Source organism: Monodelphis domestica, chromosome 2, assembly GCF_027887165.1.
Source record: "Monodelphis domestica isolate mMonDom1 chromosome 2, mMonDom1.pri, whole genome shotgun sequence".
In the NCBI taxonomy this organism is placed as follows: domain Eukaryota; kingdom Metazoa; phylum Chordata; class Mammalia; order Didelphimorphia; family Didelphidae; genus Monodelphis; species Monodelphis domestica.
In genome coordinates, this window is record NC_077228.1 from 129,347,507 (window position 1) to 129,366,409 (window position 18,903).

The 18,903-nt window shown below is 35.4% G+C and overlaps 1 protein-coding gene across 2 annotated transcripts in view; it reads right to left on the minus strand.

The window, feature by feature from the left end:
- The window catches only part of RAB3GAP2 (RAB3 GTPase activating non-catalytic protein subunit 2), a 163,667-nt gene that overhangs the window by 59,232 nt on the left and 85,532 nt on the right, over window positions 1–18,903 (minus strand). For both annotated transcript variants that reach the window (XM_001375614.5, XM_016430178.2), the window contains exons 20-24: window positions 18,266–18,479; window positions 17,355–17,452; window positions 14,086–14,191; window positions 12,257–12,417; window positions 3,734–3,962 (exon numbers count right to left, since the gene is read on the minus strand). In XM_001375614.5, coding sequence (XP_001375651.1) covers window positions 3,734–3,962; window positions 12,257–12,417; window positions 14,086–14,191; window positions 17,355–17,452; window positions 18,266–18,479 — 808 coding nt within the window. The remainder of the gene's footprint in view (window positions 1–3,733; window positions 3,963–12,256; window positions 12,418–14,085; window positions 14,192–17,354; window positions 17,453–18,265; window positions 18,480–18,903) is intronic.

Below are 18,903 nucleotides of genomic sequence, written 5' to 3' on the forward strand. Positions count from 1 at the left end.
GCAGAAAATGTCAACAAAGGGAAATAATGGAATTCAACACTATTCAATAAACGCATGAACATAAATTACTTTGGACAGAATGACATGGGCACTGTACCCCAGAAACTCAGGTGAACTATTATCAGGGAAATTCCCTTGCTCCCTTCCATCCTCAAGACTCTGGCCTAAAAATACCCAATGACCCCCCTAGGATCCTGAGATGACTATCTACCTTTGATTGTCCTCTAGATTTAAGATGGACAGAAAGATGCACCTTCAGGCCACACCTCGATCCTATCAGACATCTGTTTGTCCCCTAAAACTAAAGAATCTCTATGTCCCCAGGCAAACCCCAGTATGATCACCCCACCTCATGACTGGGTGACTAATACTGTTGTAAAAAGTATAAAATCCCCCGAAGTGTTGTCGTGGGGGGGGGGGAGGGGAACAGCCTTTCCATTCATGCTGTCCTCCCAAGGAACTGCTCCCCATCTTGCTGTTCCACCTTGCTATCCTCCTGGCCATTCTCAACATTACTCCCCAAACTAATAAATTTCTCTTTTTGTTTTTAAGCTAAATATTGGAGTCTTGCATTCTTGCAAAAGGTATCCTTCCCAAACCTCAGGGGTACTCATCTGAACCCCATAACACCGAACTCCTTTGAAAAGAAATGCTTAAAAACAGGAAAGAAGTTTGAGATAAATTAAATGTGGACCAACAACTTATACCTGTGATAGGGAACTTATGGTATGTGTGCCATAAACCACCATGAACTACCACCTACCAGAGTTCATTACTAGACAGGCAGAGGGCCTTGGGGGAATGGTTCCCTTTCCCCTCTCCACCTTGCTGAGGATATTTTTTTCACTTCACCTGCCCTTCTGCCCAGCAAGCCAATGGGAGCACTTCTTCCCTGTCTGGGATAAGGGGTGAGAGGCAGGGCATGGCACTCTGTCTCTAAAAGGTTCACTATGACTGACTTATGTGTGACTTGAATATTAAAAAGGCCATATACCATGAAACAATTAGAAGAGAAAAGTAACAGATGTCTTTCAAAGCTACAAATTGAGAAAGAGCTCATCAAACAAGGGAGACAGGTAATCACAAAAGACTCTTTTGGGCATTAGACCCTTGACTTCATTTTTTAAGGGATTCCCTTTGAGGAAACTCTCTCTCCCAGTGTAGACTGTTACTTGCTATGAAACTTAAGAGTTGTGAAAAGTTGGCAGTTGTGGGATTGCACTGGCAAGCTTGGGGACCTATCTAGGGTCACACGGTGAATATGGGTGTCACAAACAAAATCGGTGCAACTAGTAGAGGAAAGAAGAGATGGAATGGGAAAAATATTTGCATCAAATATCTATGATAAAAATTCAGTAACCTCTCTGTGTGTATGCATATTTAGACAACACAAATATACAAGATCAAGAACCATCTCCCCCACCATGAATAAACAGTCAAAATGTGAGACTTAACAATTCTGAAAGGAAAAATTAAAAACTTTTAATTAACAAATGAATGATAGCACCAAATCATTAATAAAATGAAAAATGCATATCAAAATCCTGAGGTTTTGTCTGACATCCAGAAAAATGAGAGATTCTTCCTGGTCCTTCTAGAATCTAGTCCCCTCTTCTTTCTTTTGAATCTATATATACCCATTTACTCCCATATATGCTATCTCCTCCATCAACAGAAAAGCTATTTTGTTTTTTCCTTCTTTCCTTAGCACTCAGTCCGATGCCTAGGCCTGAGTGAGCACTTTATAGACACTTGTTAACTGAGTGTTCATCAATATCAGAGGAGAAAGGCATGCTAATATTCTGTTGGTAGGACTGTGAATTGGTCTCATATTTTTGAAGACATTTTGAAATTGTGCTAAGAAAATGAAAAAAAAAATGACCAGATTCTCTAACCTAAAGAATATACTTCTAGGCATATGTTCCCAGAAATCCAGTCCCCAAAACCCAAACTTCTACAGCAGTACTTTTATGGTACTAAAGAACAATGGTAAAAATTGATGCTATGCTGGTCAAATGAATTTAGGGAAGCAGAGGTAGAATTAAGCAAACTGATACAGAAAAAAGTAAGAAGAACCAGAAATACAAAATACTTGTTAATGGCCAATGATGTAAATGGAAAGAACAAAAAAATTAAGCTGAATGTTACACAATTATAGTAATATCAAGCTTATTAACAACATTCCTAAGTATGGCAATGACCACTCCTCTATTCTTTTCAGGGGTGGGATATTATGAATTATTTTATGAGTCATATTATATTATGAATGAATTATATTATGAGTTATATTATAAAACGTAGTTGATTTATCGGTTAGATATTCTGAACTACTTCTCCCTCTTTTTAATTCTTTGTTATAAGAGATGGCTCATAAGGAGTATGGGGGAGAAAAAGGAAAAGAAAGTAATGTAAAAAAAAGTATGTCAACAACATTTTTAATCAAAAATTAAAAAAAGAGAAATTGATACAATTATGTACACCTATATAAAAAGGGCATATATACTATTGTGTCGTGGGAATTTCATCCCCTCCCCTTCCTGGGTTGCCGACCCGGTTCATCAACATTTTTCACATGCCAGCTCAGTGTCCATGTATGTAAATAAAAGGGTGTGGGTAAATAAAAGGGTGTAGTGGAGCTCACCTGGGTCTTTTTGGCACTGACTATGGGCTGGAGCAGACAGGTGAGGGAGATTTCTCCAAGAGGGGGCTGCACGTGGTCAAACTTGGAGTAAGGAAGAGACTTTAAATCTACGCTTATCTACCTTTTCTATCTCAAGTGATTACTAATAAACTTTATGGAAAATAAGAACTGGTAGATATTAATTTTAAATCTAACACTATATACATGTACTTTGTACTGAAGAAATGAAATAATGAAATGCAGAAAGAAAGTGTGGAAGAATGAGGAAAACAAGTTTTCATGGAAGGCAAAAGCCAGAGTGGGCTGAAGAAGAATTTGTACTGTTAGAACAGGGGTCTGGAACAGTTAACTGTCAAGAGGGGGGGAGAGAGAGTAGGAGTGTAAGCCTGACAGAACTGTTGGAATGAGTTCTCACTTTAGTCTAGCTTTCTAATCTCCAAACTGATTCTGTTCCTGCTGTTCTTATTGGAATCCCAATCAGTAAATCTGCCTCTAGAGACATCTCTGAATCCCATAGAAGACAACATTTACTATCTTTTCAATTTGATCTGCTACTATATCTCTGCAACCTTCAACCTAAACTTTTTGGTGATCTTATCAGTCAGATCACTAGATCCTGTCAAGCTACAAGATTTATATTCCATCAAAGACATTTGTTGGTGGGCTTAGACCAGGTAGCCAGACAGAAGGTGTTGAAATTAGGCAGAGAGGTAGAGAATGTACCTTCAGTTTTGCTGAAGACTGAACCTTTTGCAAGGTAAGAGGGCTCTGGGATAAATAGAAGGTACAAGGTTAGGGAAATTCCTAGCCCACCATTCTTACCCAAATCCTAGTTCTCATACTTAAATATACTGTGTTTAAAGGAAGAAAGTCAGATCGCTTTTCTGAGCTTCAGGCCTGAAGTTTGCCCTTAGGCCAAGGAGAAATACCTATTGAAAATTGCTATTCTACAAACCTTGTTTAAGGGTTAAATTACCTTTTTACAGTACATATGTTTCTGTGTGCTTAAAACATAATGTAAATAGGCTGAAGAACTTAAATTAGTTCTAATTTAATTAATCATTTCATTAAATTAGTTCAAATTTAATTTACCTTTTCCTCCTTCTAGTAATTTCTTAACAGAAAGACTGATAAGTGGTTCAGTCTGCAAAGAAGACAGTTTGGAGCTTCGAGTGTTCATCTTACTGTGAAGCAAAGTCTGAAGTATCAGGCAGTCCTCCAGTTGCTTCAAGAGAAGTTTCCAGTATTCAGTATCAAGAGAAAGAGCTTCCCATGAATCCGTGAGTCCCTCTGGGTCTGTACCTACAACTGTTTGGGAAAACTAACAGAAAATGGACTGGTCAGAATATGGTAAACAATAATCACTTTTACCCAAAACTGCTTGATAATAATTAGCATGAAATACACAAAGTACCATAGAAATCATGTGCAAATCATATGCTAATAATTCAATTTTTTTGTGATCTTTGGGGAATTGTCCCCAAAGGCATACGTTTAGAGCCCTAATTCCCTGACTTTATCAACTATTCCTTTGTAGTTTCAATTTCATGCTAAATGGATCACTTTCTTCCCTACTAAATTATATAATTGCATAGCTAAAGAAAACTCTACAAATTATATTTTTCAAAACTGCTAAATTGCAAAAATAGTGTGCAATATTTAGGTTATCTAATGTTAATGCCACTAATTCAATGAAGTTCTACTTGAAGAGGTTTTTCAGTTTACGAAAAACTTTTATCAGTGCAAGTCTGAGCAGCTATGATTATTTATAAACAAATTTTGGTACATCAGGAAGTTTGAACACATTGATTATATTTAGGAAATATATTACATGTCATTTATTAACATGAAATTTAGCATGAAACTATGGGACTAACAGAGTTTAAAGTTAATATCTGTGAACCTATTTTAGCTTCTTTTTATGTCTTGTTTTTTTGACTATAAATGAAAGGATTAGATTACATCCTTTAAAAATTTTAGTATTCCTTAAATGAGTTTATAACCACTAAGATCCAAGATATCTCATAACTCTGTTTACAGAAATGACATTTCTAAGTTCTCTAGGTGTCCCAGTAAGTAGATATCAAAAGGATAACCCAACTGGAGACTCATTTGTGACGTTCAAAGTCATATACAAAATAATGTTTGTAAAGACATGATAAAAAAAACAAAACACAGAATTCTGAACCTGGGAGGAATCTTTGAGAACTTCCGTAGCCTCATCTGATAGATCAGGAAAGAGAATCCCTTTGAAGTTAAGTGACTAGCCCAGGAGGGCAAATTTGTAGGATTACAATCAGGTCTTGAGACTGGTCTTCTAGCTCAGTGCTGTTGTTGTTCAGTTGTTCCAGTCATATCTAATTCTTCATCATCCCATTAGCAAATTCCTTGGCAAAGATACTAGAGTGGTTTTTTATTTCCTTCTCTAGCTAATTTGACAGATGAGGAAAAATAGCTAGTGAGTGAAGCCAGTTTTGAATTCTGATCTTACTGTTTCTAGGGCCAGCAACTCTATCTACTCTACCACCTAGATGCCCTTGCAGTATAGTATAAAAGCTTAGGACTATTATGCATCTTTAAAGTATAAATGAATGTCATCTAATGAAGGAAATTGAGGTTATAATCTCAATAAAAAAATTGTGGGAAGATGGCAGCATAGAGTCAGTGAAAGTTCAGACTCTGAAAACCTTTCCTTACCGATTTAAAACCAAATGCTCCTAGGGGAATGAAAACCAAACCTAACAACAGGACAGAGTCAAGTAACCTTCCTGCTGGACTCAACTTAATAGGGACACCCCCAAAAAGTCTGAATTCTAGAACACTTGGTCTTAAGGGGAAGGAAGAAGTAAGGTCCCAGGAGTCCTCCCCCATCTACAGTACTGAGCCTCTAGCATGGCTGGAATCTCTGGGCAGGCAAGGGCACTAGTCTAGAGGGAGTACCTTGTGGGCAAAGCTGTGCCAGGCTCAGGGCTTTGAACACAGGTGGTGAGGAAGTAGCTGGAGAAGAAGCTCAGAACAGGCAGTATAGTTGAAACAGAGACACCCCATATTGCACCTCCCCCCCAATTTTGGCCTCAGGGCACATCCAGTTCTGCAAGTTCAACTCTGCTGGGCTTAATCTCATCAAACTTTCAGAGGGCAGGGAAGCTCAAACTCTAATACCCCTCTCCCACAGACTTCTCTGCAAGCTTTGCTGACTAAGCATCAAGGGTGAAGGTTGATAGAAAAGCCCAAATCCACAGATCCAAAACATAATGAGAGGAGTAAGACTACAGGGGGGGAAGAAGGATCAAATATGAGCAAACAACAGGAAAAGAAAAAAAAATTACAATTGACAGCTTCTATCCAGTCAATGAACAAAGAACAAATATAACTGAGGAAGATCAAGGAACACCAAGCAAAAACACAGAGACTCCAGCGAATTGGACACAGGCCTTGGAAGAATTCAAAATACAATTAAGAGAAGCTGAAGACAACTCGAAAAAGAACATAAAAAGCAAGATAAGACATCTGGAAACAGAAAATATGTTTTGAAAGAGAAAATTAATCTGCCTGAAAATGAGGCAAAGGAGATGAAAGATCAGAAGGAGAATGACCTAAAAGCCAGGAATGAAATTCAGTCTTTAAAAACCAGAATACAACAATTAGAAGCAAGTGACTTCACAAGGCAGCAGGAAACTATAAAACAAAATCAAAAGAATGAAAAAAAATTGAGGAAAATATGAAACACCTCATTCACAAAACAGAAGATTTAGAAAATCGTTCCAGGAGAGACAACTTAAGAATCATTGGTCTAGAGAGGAGGAGTCAAGATGGTGGCGTAGAGGCAGCAAAAATTCAGACCTCTGAAAACATTCCTCACTGATTACAAACTAAATGCCCCTGGGGGACTGAAAATCAAACCTAACAACAAGACAGAGCTAAGGAACCCTCCTGCTTGACTCAACTTAAAAGGTATGCCCCAAAAGCCAGAAGTAGAGAACACTCCGGTTTAAGGAGAAGGAAGAAGTAAGGTCCCGGGACACCTCCCTCACCTAGAGCACTAAGCCTCCAGCGGCAGCTGGAATCTCTGAGAGGGCTAAGGCACTGGTCTGTAGGGAATACATTGCAGGCAAACCTATGCCAGTCTCAGAATGTCCAACACAGGCAGTGGGGAAGCAATTAGAGAAGAAATGCAGAGCCCAGAGCAGGCAGCCTAGTTGTAGAACACTCCATATTGCCCCACTCCCCATCCCAAGGTTTTGGCCTCAGGGCACATCCAGCAACCCAGCTGGACTCAATCCCATCAAAGCCTTCAGAGGGCAGGGAAGCTCAAGCTCCAACACCCCTCCCCCACATACTGCACTGAGAGATTTACTGACAAAGCTCCAAAGGTGAAGGACCTAAAGGCATGTAATATGATATCCTGAAAAGCAAGGGAACTAGGTCAACAACAAAGAATCAATTACCCAGCAAAACTGACTATATTCTTACAGGGGAAAGTATGGTCATTTAACAAAACAGAAAAATTCCAAGCATTTGTAAAGAAAAGAACAGAAAATTTGATGCCCAAGCACAGAACTCAAGAGAATCATCAAAAGGTAATTAAGAAAGAGGGAAAAAAAGAAAAACAAAACCAACAAAAAAAATTTTTTTTAGGAGACCCAATGAGTTAAAATGATATGTATCCCTATCAGAAAAGAGGTCATTGGTAACTTTTAAAAATTGTTATTATCACCTGGGCAGCTAGAAGAATTACACTTAGAGGGAACAGTGACAAACTGTATAGGATGAAATGCCAAGACATAAATAGGTATACAGATATGTGTGTGTGTGTGTGTATGCAAAAATACATATATATGTGTGTGTGTGTATATATTCATACAACTAGAGCGTAAAAAAGGGGTTAATACTAAAAGAAATGGGAAAAGAAACAAAAGGGGGTAAATTTATATGTCACAAAGAAGCTCATGGTGGAAGGGGGGACAACATCAATACACTGGAAGGGAAAAGAGGTTGGAGATAGGAAATACTCAACTATTACATGCATTGAAATTGACTCAAAGAGGGAAAAACAATCAAATCCATTGGGGCAGAGAATTGATTTGTGCCCTATAGGGAAGTAGAAGGGTAAGAAAAGGACTGGTAGGGAGGGAAGCAGTACAAGGGAGGGAGAAGATGGGGGGGGGGTAGTTTAAAAAAACTGTAAAGAAAATAAGGGGGAATAAGATGGGAGGGGGGCAGAAAGGGAAGTAAAATAAGGGTGGGAATTAGCGGGATTGATTAAAAACAAAACATTGGTGTAAAATGAAATAGTGAAAGAAGAAAAGGCAGGATTAGGAGTAGAAATCAAAATGCTGGGAAATACATAGCTAGTAATCATAACTTTGAATGTGAATGGAATGAACTCACCCACAAAACACAAGCAAATAGCAGAGTGGATTAGAAACCAAAACCCTACCATATGCATGCTGTCTACAAGAAACACACATGAGGAAGATAGATACGCAGAGGGTGAAAGTAAGAGGATGGAGACAAATCTATTGAGCATCAAATGATAAAAAAAAGGCAGGAGTTGCAATCATATCTGACAAAGCCAAACTAAAAATAGATCTAGTTAAAAGAGATAGGGAAGGTAATTACATCCTGATAAAAGACAGTATAGACAATGAGGAAATATCAGTACTGAACATGTATGCACCAAATGGCATAGCATCCAAATTTCTAAAGGAGAAAGTAGTGGAGCTCAAGGATGAAATAACAGAAAAACTAAACTAGTGGGAGACCTGATCCTTCCTCTATCCAAACTAGATAAATCAAACCAAAAAATAAATAAGAAAGAGGTAAGAGAAGTGAATGGAATTGTAGAAAAATTAGAGTTAGTAGATATGTGGTGAAAAATAAATAGGGACAAAAAGGAATACACCTTTTCAGCAGCACATGGTACATTCACAAAGACTGACCATGTATTAGGGCATAAAAACATTGCAAACAAGTGCAAAAGAGCAGCAATAATAAATGCAACCTTCTCAGATCACAATGCAATGGAAATAATAATTAGTAAGGGTACATGGAGAGGCAAATCAAAATTTAATTGGAAAATAAACAATAGATCTCCAAAATCGGCTAAAGAACAAATCATAGAAACAATTAATAATTTCAATGAAAAAAATGACAATGATGAGGCGCTTTCAAAATCTATGGGATGGGGCCAAAGTGCTACTCAGGGGGAAATTTATATCCTTGAGTTCATATATTAACAAAATAGGGAGGGCAGTAGTCAATGAATTGGGCATGCAAATTAAAAAACTAGAAAGTGAACAAATTAAAAATCCTCAGATGAAAACTAAATTAGAGATCCTAAAAATCAAAGGAGAAATGAATAAAATGGAAAAGAACTATTGATTTAATACATAAGACTAGAAGCTGGTACTTTGAAAAACACATAAAATAGACAAAGTACTGGTCAATCTAATTAAAAAAAGGAAAGAAGAAAATCAAATTGACAGTATCCAAGATGAAAAGGGAGACCTCACCTCTAATGAAGTGGAAATTAAGGCAATCATTAAAAATTCTTATGCTCATTATATGGCAATAAATATGGCAAGCTAGGAGATATGGATAAATATTTACAAAAATATAAATTGCCTAGACAAACAGAGGAAGAAATAGACTACCTAAACAACCCGATATCAGAAAAAAAAAATTGAACAAGCCATCAAAGAACTTCCTAAGAAAAAACCCCCAGGACCAGACGGATTCACAAATAAATTTTATCAAACATTCAAAGAATAACTAATCCCAATATTATACAAACTAATTGCAAAATAAGCAAAGAAGGAGTTCTACCAAATTCCTTTTATGACACAAATATGGTACTGATTCCAAAGCCAGGCAGGTAAAAAACGGAGAAAGAAAACTATAGACCAATCTCCCTAATGAATATAGATGCAAAATTCTTAAATAGGATACTAGCAAAAAGACTCCAGCAAGTGATCACGAGGGTTATTCACTATGACAAGGTAGGATTCATACTAGGAATTCAAGGATGGTTCAATATTAGGAAAACCATCCATATAATTGACCTAATATGTTAATATACAAGCAAACTGACAAATATCACATGATTATCTCAATAGATGCAGAAAAAATCTTTGACAAAATGCAACTCTCATTCCAATTGAAAACATTAGAAAGCATAGGAATAGAAAGACCTTTCCTAAAAATAATAAACAGTATATATCTAAAACCGTCAGCCAACATCATCGGCAATGGGAATAAACTAGAAGCCTTCCCAATACGATCAGGAGTAAAACAAGGATGCTCATTATCAACTCTATTATTTAACATTGTACTAGAAACACTAGCATTAGCAATTAGAGAAGAAAAAGAAATTGAAGGTATTAAAATAGGTAATGAGGAAACCAAGCTATCACTCTTTACATATGATATGATGGTCTACTTAAAGAATCCTAGACAATCAACTAAAAAGCTAGTCAAAATAATCAACAAGTTTAGCAAAGTTGCAGGATACAAAATAAACCCACATGAGTCATCAGCATTTCTATAGATTTACAACACATCTCAGCAGCAAGAATTAGAAAGAGAAATTCCATTTAAAACCACCCTAGACAATATAAAATACTTAGGAATCTATTTGCGGAGACAAACACAGGAACTAGATGAACACAACTACAAAACACTTTCCACACATAACTAGATCTAAACAATTGGAAAAACGTTAACTGCTCATGGGTAGGACGAACTAACATAATAAAAATGACAATCCTACCCAAATTAATTTACCTATTTAGTGCCATACCCATCCAACTACCAAAAAACTTTTTACTGAATTAGAAAAAAACATAACAAAGTTCATTTCGAAGAACAAAAGATCAAGGATATCCAGGCAAATCATGAAAAAAAAAAATACAAAGGAAGGTGGCCTTGCAGTCCCAGATCTCAAACTGTACCATAAAGCAGTGGTCATCAAAACAATTTGGTACTGGCTAAGAGACAGAAAGGAGGATCAGTGGAATAGACTTGGGGTAAGTGACCTCAGCAAGACAGTCTATGACAGGCCCAAAGATTTCAGCTTTTGGGACCAAAATCCAGTATTTGATAAAAACTGATGGGAAAATTGGAAGACAGAATGTAGAGATTAGGTTTGGATCAACCTCTCGCACCCTATACCAAGATAAACTCAGAATGGATAAAGGACTTGAATATAAAGAAGGAAACTGTAAATTAGGTGAACACAGAATAGTATACATGTCAGCTCTTTGGGAAAGGAAAGATTTTAAAACCAAACAAGAGCTAGAAAAAAATCACAAAATGTAAAATCAATAATTTTGATTACATGAAATTAAAAAGGTTTTTGTACAAACAAAACCAGTGCAACCAAAATTAGAAGGGAAGCAACAAATTGGGAAACAATCTTCATAACCAAAACCTCTGACAATGGTCTAATTACCAAATTTATAAAGAGCTAAATCAATTGTACAAAAAATCAAGCCATTCTCCAATTGATAAATGGGCAAAGGACATGAATAGGCAATTTTCAGTTAAAGAAATAAAAACTATTAATAAGCACATGAAAAAGTGTTCTAAATCTCTTATAATCAGAGAAATGCAAATCAAAACAACTCTGAGGTATCTACTTCATACCTAGCAGATAACATGACAGCAAAGGAAAGTAATGAATGTTGGAGGGGATGTGGCAAAGTTGGGACATTAATTCATTGCTGTTGGAGTTGTGAATTGATCCAACCATTCTGGAGGGCAATTAGGAACTATGCCCAAAGGGCGCTAAAAGACTGTCTGCCCTTTGATCCAGCCATAGTACTGCTGGGTTTGTATCCCAAAGAGATGATAAGGAAAAAGACATGTACACGAATATTTGTAGCTGTACTCTTTGTGGAGGCAAAAAACTGGAAAATGAGAGGATGCCCTTCAATTGGGGAGTGGCTGAACAAATTGTGGTATCTGTTGGTGATGGAATACTATTTTGCTAAAAGGAATAATGACTGGGAGGAATTCCATTGTGAACTAGAATGACCTCCAGGAATTGATGTAGAGTGAAAGGAACAGAACCAGGAGAACATTATACACAGAGACAGATATACTGTGGCACAATTGAATGTAGTGGTCTTCTCCTTTAGTGGCAATGCAGTGATCCTGAACAACTCTGAGGGATCTACGAGAAAGAACACTATCCACGTTCAGAGGGAAAACTGTGTGAGTAGAAACACAGAAGAAAAACAACTGCTTGATTACATGGGTCGAGGGGGATATGATTGAGGATGGAGACTAAATGATCATCCTAGTGCAAACATCAACAACATGGAAATAGGTTCTGATAAAGGACACATGTAATACCCAGTGGAATTGCGCTTCGGTTATGGGAAGGGTGGGGAGAGGGAAGGGAGGGAAAGAATATGATTCTTTTACCCAAGGAATAATGTTCTAAATTGACTAAAAATTTTAAAAATTTTTGTAGAATTTCAATCAATACCAGGTATTCATTTAAAACTCTTAAATCTTCAACCATGGGCAAGTCACAAGATAATATCAATGGCCTACTAGAAAAATAATAAGTTATTGGCACAGATTTATGAAGCATCTTCATTGACTTACTTTTTTCTCAGCTATATTATCAGATATTTGTGCTGCAACAGAATGTCCAACATGTGCAGACAACAAGGCAGCTGCATTATTCTCAGACTGTATACAAGCCATGCGCATTTGTTGCCACCAAGGAGACACTGACTGTGAATCCCAGGATTCATCTATAGCAACTGAAAAGAAGGGGAAGAAATTCTATTTGTTTGCTGCAGTTCAGCTATGTTACATATCAGCTCTGAAAACCAAATTCATACTGACACATCTGTGATAGAATAGTTTAGGTGAGTTTGTAACCTATATTAACCCAAAGACAGATTTCAGTCAGCTAGCTTCAATCATCCTGTCCTTGAGGCCAAGTTTCAAATGAGCACATCACAAACAGGTCACTAATTCTACAACTGTTACCATGGTAATATCCTATGATAAGATTGGAGTTCTGGTCACTCTTACACAAAGAAGAAAAGTCAGAGCTTACCTTTCTTGACAATCAGTCATTTTTCATAGAAATGCCTTTTCTCATTTCATACTTCTTAAAAATAATTTTAACTTCCACTAATAAGTACATATTCTCTTTAAAAAGTCTAGAGACTTTTACTGATTTCTTAGAATGTAACAAAAGATATATGTTTCTGACACAGCATTAAGCTATTTAAATAGCTATTTCCTCGAGCCTTGAGTAGCTTTTCTGTGTATTTAACATAGATTTGTCAGTTTTTGTCCTCTTTAATTATACAGCCATATTCAGGGTGTATATTATTTTTTTAAGTCTTGCTTACTTCATTCAGCATAACTTCACAAGTCTTTCCATATTTCTTTTAATATTAAGTTTCTTAAGTCAGAATAACATTCTATAACATTAACATACCATATTGTGTAGTCGAGGCATTGCCGTAAAGGCAGGGCCGTAAAGGCAGAGCCCTAAGGGTTAAAGCCTCCTCTTTTCCCTGCTTAGGCTGCATAGTCAAGGTCGTGGGTTGAACTGTGTACGACCTGCCCAGCTGCATGCTCAAGGTTGGAATAGTCAGCAGAGGAAGGATTGATAAGGTTTGTGAGAAATTGTGAGAGACTGTGGGAAACTTGCTTCTCTATCTTTGTTTGGAATCCTCTCGGTTCTTCCTGGTGCCTGGCAGGTAACGTCATGAATTCCTATGAATCTGCCCAATTATTGGTTCCTGCTGTTGCTGGGCGGTAACATCATATCTTCCTGTGTGTCTTAACCTATATATGCTTTGTGTGAACCCAATAAAGCTTTGTCGCTATCCATTTTCATATAGCCTCCATTCATTACTCTTCATTTTGTTACCCCAAGTAAGGTCACACAGGGCTGGCTGACCTTGGCACTGGGCCTTACAATATTGTTTTCATTATCTTTGTAAATTCTTCTCTTCATGAATAGTATCACATATAAAAAGGATGTATATTACTGCACTTTAGAAAATGTTTCCTAAAAACTTTCAAGTTCAATTTTATAAATTAAATTATATTTTAAATAATCCTACAGTGAAATTTCCCTTGCTTTTTTTGTAGTACATTTGTGGAAAGCCTTCTATTTCAAAGTTCAAAGATCAATTTCTGAAAATAATTAGCAAAATATAGAACTTTGTCAGTATCTTCTAAATATGCTACTACTAACCTGATGAAGATAGTTCAGTAATTCTACAGAGATTGATGTGGCTTAAGTGACAAATCAGAGATCATCAACTGGGATAACAACAAACATAGGAAAGGCATTTTTCTTATTTTTTAAAAAAGGAAATTCCTTAAGAATTATGAAATATATATATTATGTATATAAAAATATATCCATGTGCATATGTGTCTGTATCTTTAAAACAACTTACCTTTCATCTTGCTAAGAAGAGAAAGCATAGTGTGAAGACAGCAAACAGATTGTGGCTTATCAAGAATATCTTTTTCTTTAGAGAGCCAAACATTCAGGAGTAGAGACTAAAATTAAAAAAATTTTTAAAGTCATTCATTCTAAAGCAAGCTGATTTCACAACAACCCATCTTATATTTTCTAGACATATAGTATGCATCTTTGGGAAAATCTTGGATTTTTGTGAATATGCTATATGTCTAAGCCCCTTTTTTTACATGTAATAATAATGGTTATCTATATTGTGTGACTTAAAGGACTCCTACCCACTTAAAAATATATCCCTTTTCTCCCTTTGAAGTACCTGAAATCCTCTTCTTGAAAGTCATTTCTCAAGTATTATTTCTAAAAAACCATATTAAATAAACTACAGATTATTTGTAAGAGATATGACATTAATATAGCTTATTCAATTCTTACCTAGTAGAAAAAGGGACTGAAAGAAAAGGCCAAGCTCAGATGGTTTTGATGGGGAAAGGAATAATCAATAAATAACCAGAAAATATGTCACTATGTGTCATTAGATGTGTTACCAGCCTTCTTGGCTTAAGGACTCTTAGTGCCTATAAAGGAGAAGTCAAAAAAGGAATGAGGGAGGGATTACTGAAGTTTATTTTATATATATCCCAATTCTACCTAGGGCCAGCCTTAAGAGGTACCAGACTATCATAACTCTTTCCTACTTCCCCTAAATGCTTTTATTACTATTAAATGACAAAAATCTTTTGAGCAAAAACATTTTATCAACATTTATGCAATTTTATGGCAGTCATCAATCCCACAAACTTGACCCATGCTGAACCCATAACATCTAAGATTTATTAAGTGTGTTTGGGGATTAACTGTAGTGAAAGACTCACTACTAACTTGAAATACTGAAGTGAATTAAAGTTTAATGGTGTTAATAAAATTTGATTAAGGATAAGGATATGTCAGTTTTATAAAGTTTTCAAAAGTAATAAACCTCAAAATTTTGCTTAGTGCTTTTTGCAAATTCCATTCTCTTTTTCTTTCTAACCATTCTCATAATCTATATTGTTATTTTAATGTCTACATTCTTGTTATCATTAGGATAAAAAAACTGATACATAACATATTCTAATTTCAAGTATGAACATTTTTTTTTGTGACAATCAAATTGCAAGGAAATGTGAAAGCAGAATTTATTTTTTCTTTTGGACAGAATCCTAAGTTTCAATTAGATACATTTAGATTTCTTTTAATATCTTCAGAATAAACAAACCAATGTTTATTTTAATATGATTGTGGCAATTGAGTGAACCACACTGACTCTACCATTTGACTCAATTCTAAAGGTAGCTCAGTTCCCTTTCTATGCAATTGTAGGCCTAGTCCAATTTATTTCTTGTGAGAAAACTTTATTGCACTGTTTGAACCTGTGTGTGGTTAGGAAGCTGGAAAACCCTTAACCGAAAGTCTAGATTATATGCATAAGAAATTCAGTCAGTCCTAAAGATTGATGTAAGGAATTTTCTTATAATTATACATCTTAAGCAAGTCATAAATCTTGAAAACTGGCCCTATACCAGTTAATCAGTTACTGTTGTATTGTACCTTTTATTGAATACAGACACTTGGAGGGAATAGGACACCTCTTTTTCTGATTTCAGGGATTTGTATTTGTTCACTCTCCGCCTCTCAATTTGGAAATCCCCAAATCGTTCCTCTAATTAGAAATCAGATTACCTAATCTTGTATACTGTTTATATGCTGTTAATTATTTTCTTTCAAGCCATTAAAAAGCTATCTCCCCTGGAGTCCAGCCCTAAACTAAGGAAGGGGGCTAGTCCCAATGTGTTATGCAGTTCCCCTGTTTTGCTTAATAAATCAGTATGCTTGGAAGCTTGAGCTTTTGTTTCCTCAATTATTTCAGATTTCACTTATTACACCAGGTTCCCAAATATAACTGGTTTTGGTACCAAGTAGTAGTTCTCATAAGAGGAGTTTTGAAGTTGATTAATGGTAATGTATTTTAATCTACTTAAGTCTACACAGAATAGGGTTTTGCTTTTTATATTTGTTGCTTTTGTGGCTTATTTTGGTATTAAGAAATTTTAACATACATTGGAAATGTTATTTGTCATTACAAATAGGCTACAAAATGATTACCAGAAAATGAAATGTTTCCGTTTCTTAAAAAGGTCAACAGAAGATATACTGCAAATGTAATGACTGAATTTTATATTAAATTCTTAAATTTTTCTTAGTCATTTAAATGCTGTTATAATTAAAGCAGTGCATCTTAAAGTAAAGGAAAAATCAATTTTAAAAGAACTAAAAGTTAGAATAAAAAACAAGAAATCCACAGTAAGCAACCAATGAAATAACAACATTATAATACCAAAGCCATCTATCCAAAAGGAAAACAAAACAGGAAAACCTCACCAAAAAACCATAGCACCCTTTGCTATATGTCTATTGCAGATATTCTTCTAAAAAACAGATTTTTATGTAATTTATTTTTACTCCCTATTAGTTATAAAGTATGAATTAAATTCTGACTGGTCTTTAAAATAAGCAATGTTTGAGAAACTTAATGAGCAGCTCTGCAAAGTATGTTATTAGAGGGGTGGTTAAGTTGTATAAATCAGATCCTTACTTGTTATTTGATTTTTACATTAAAGGCTTTATAAAGGGGACAGCTGGGTAGCTCAGTGGATTGAGAGCCAGGCCTAGAGATGGGAGGTCCTAGGTTCAAATCTGTTCTCAGACACTTCCCAGCTGTGTGACCCTGGGCAAGTCACTTGACCCCCATTGCCTAGCCCTTACCACTCTTCTGCCTTGGAGCCAATACACAGTATTGACTCCAAGATGGAAGGTAAGGGTTTAAAAAAAATTTTTTTTTAATAAATAAAGGATTTATAAAAATCAGTTTAATAGTTTTCCTTATTAGTACTAATATGGTTGCATTGTTATTAAACAATGTTCTTCATCAAAGTTTTCTGTTTGTATGCATATCAAATTCCAAGTTTATTTTACATTTGCTGAAGCTTATGAGAAAACTTCCATGGAATAAAGACACACAAAACAACTTTCTAATTTATTAAATATGGCAATTAAAAGTTTGAATTATTTGGAAGGTTTTAATCTCTTTTCTGTATTTCTATAAGAATAGTCATTTGCTAGAAGCAAATTCTGAAATCCTGAAGGTTCTTCTAACATATAATCTGTAAATAAAAAGTACACAACAATGAAAAATTAGTACTTTACCAATAAAAGTTGAGGGCTAAATCCAGCAGATTCCAAAGTATGACACATATCCTCCGTAGAGCTTTCTCCATGCAAGCATTTCCAAAAAAAGAAACTGCCTAGTAAAACAAAAATGTAAACATACCTTTTATTCAGATCTATGATATTCTGAATTAGAATCAACCTATATAAAAATATTATCTTAGGGGAAAATGAAGGTAGGTTATATAGAGCTATAATCTGACCTCTCTAGAATTGCTAATACAATACAACTTGTTTGGAACAAGACTTGAAACAACAATTTGGAATAACTGAACACTTTTGTCATGATGCCAAAGATTGCATTCTCTTTTCAAATCCACAGTGCCTAGGATATTGCCTTAAAAGACTAAGAACTTAGCAAATACAGAAGAAATAAAATACATTAACTACAACAATAAAAATGAATGATAGTATAGCATAGTGAATAGTGAAGTCAGGAGCATCTAGGTTCAAGTCCTGCCCATGACACATACTTGATGTGTGGCCTAGGAAGTCATTTACCCTCTCAGCGTCCTGGGCAATTCTATAAGCTGAAGTTATGGGAAAGTGACTGTTCTGTATGATGAAAAAAATCTCTTGCCCCAATTGAAATCAAAACTTTGGCTCCTCAAAACCATAAAAACAACTACAGTTATATTAAAATATGGCGTTTGAATTTTCAAAGTGCTTTATATCATATTACTTTATTTAGACTCATAAAAACCCTCTTATAGGCATTACAGATATTTTTATCTCTTTTACATACATAAGGCTTAGAGTGGCTGAGAGACTCACTCAGGATCCCATGGCTATTGAGGGTCCTATGAGCTTCAGATGAATCTATAAATCTATAAAACCATAAATCTAAGACAGAGTTGAAAGGACAAAAGGGAACCTGATACATTACCTACCTAAGGCCACATATTCTAATTCACTTATCTTCTTTACACTGATCACATCTTTCTCATATTCTAAATATTCCAGGAATGTTGTCACAGGCAATGCACCATCTTTATCATCAGCAAATCGGACAGTAGTCTTGGTATTTTCTTTTTTATAGTTTTCCAATAATGCCTGGAGCCTAACCAGTTCTTTTTCATCAAGCCTCAACAACACAGCCAACTCCTAAAAGACAAAAGATAAAAATTCAACTCTTCCACACTGTACCTAAAAATATGTCCTATCTAGGTACCAAGGCCCTATAAATAGACTGAAAGACTTTACTATTAGAGAATAAAGGAAAATTTGCTTCTTTCTATAATGACATTAGTTTATAGTTTGCTAACAATTTTGTTCTAAATTTATTAAATTTCATGGAAACTCAAGTGACAACAACACAATAATCAAGAAATAAAGAATATAACTAAACATTTTAATAAAACATTTAAAGAAACATCAATGGAAAATTCTTAGTACTAGTATTATACTTAGTAATAGTATTATTTAGAAAGCAATACTTTTAATGTTCTGTAGTATTAATATATAAAACAATAAATTTGGTCTAATTTCATTCTGTTCAGAAAGAAAATAAGAAAGCAAACAGAACCAC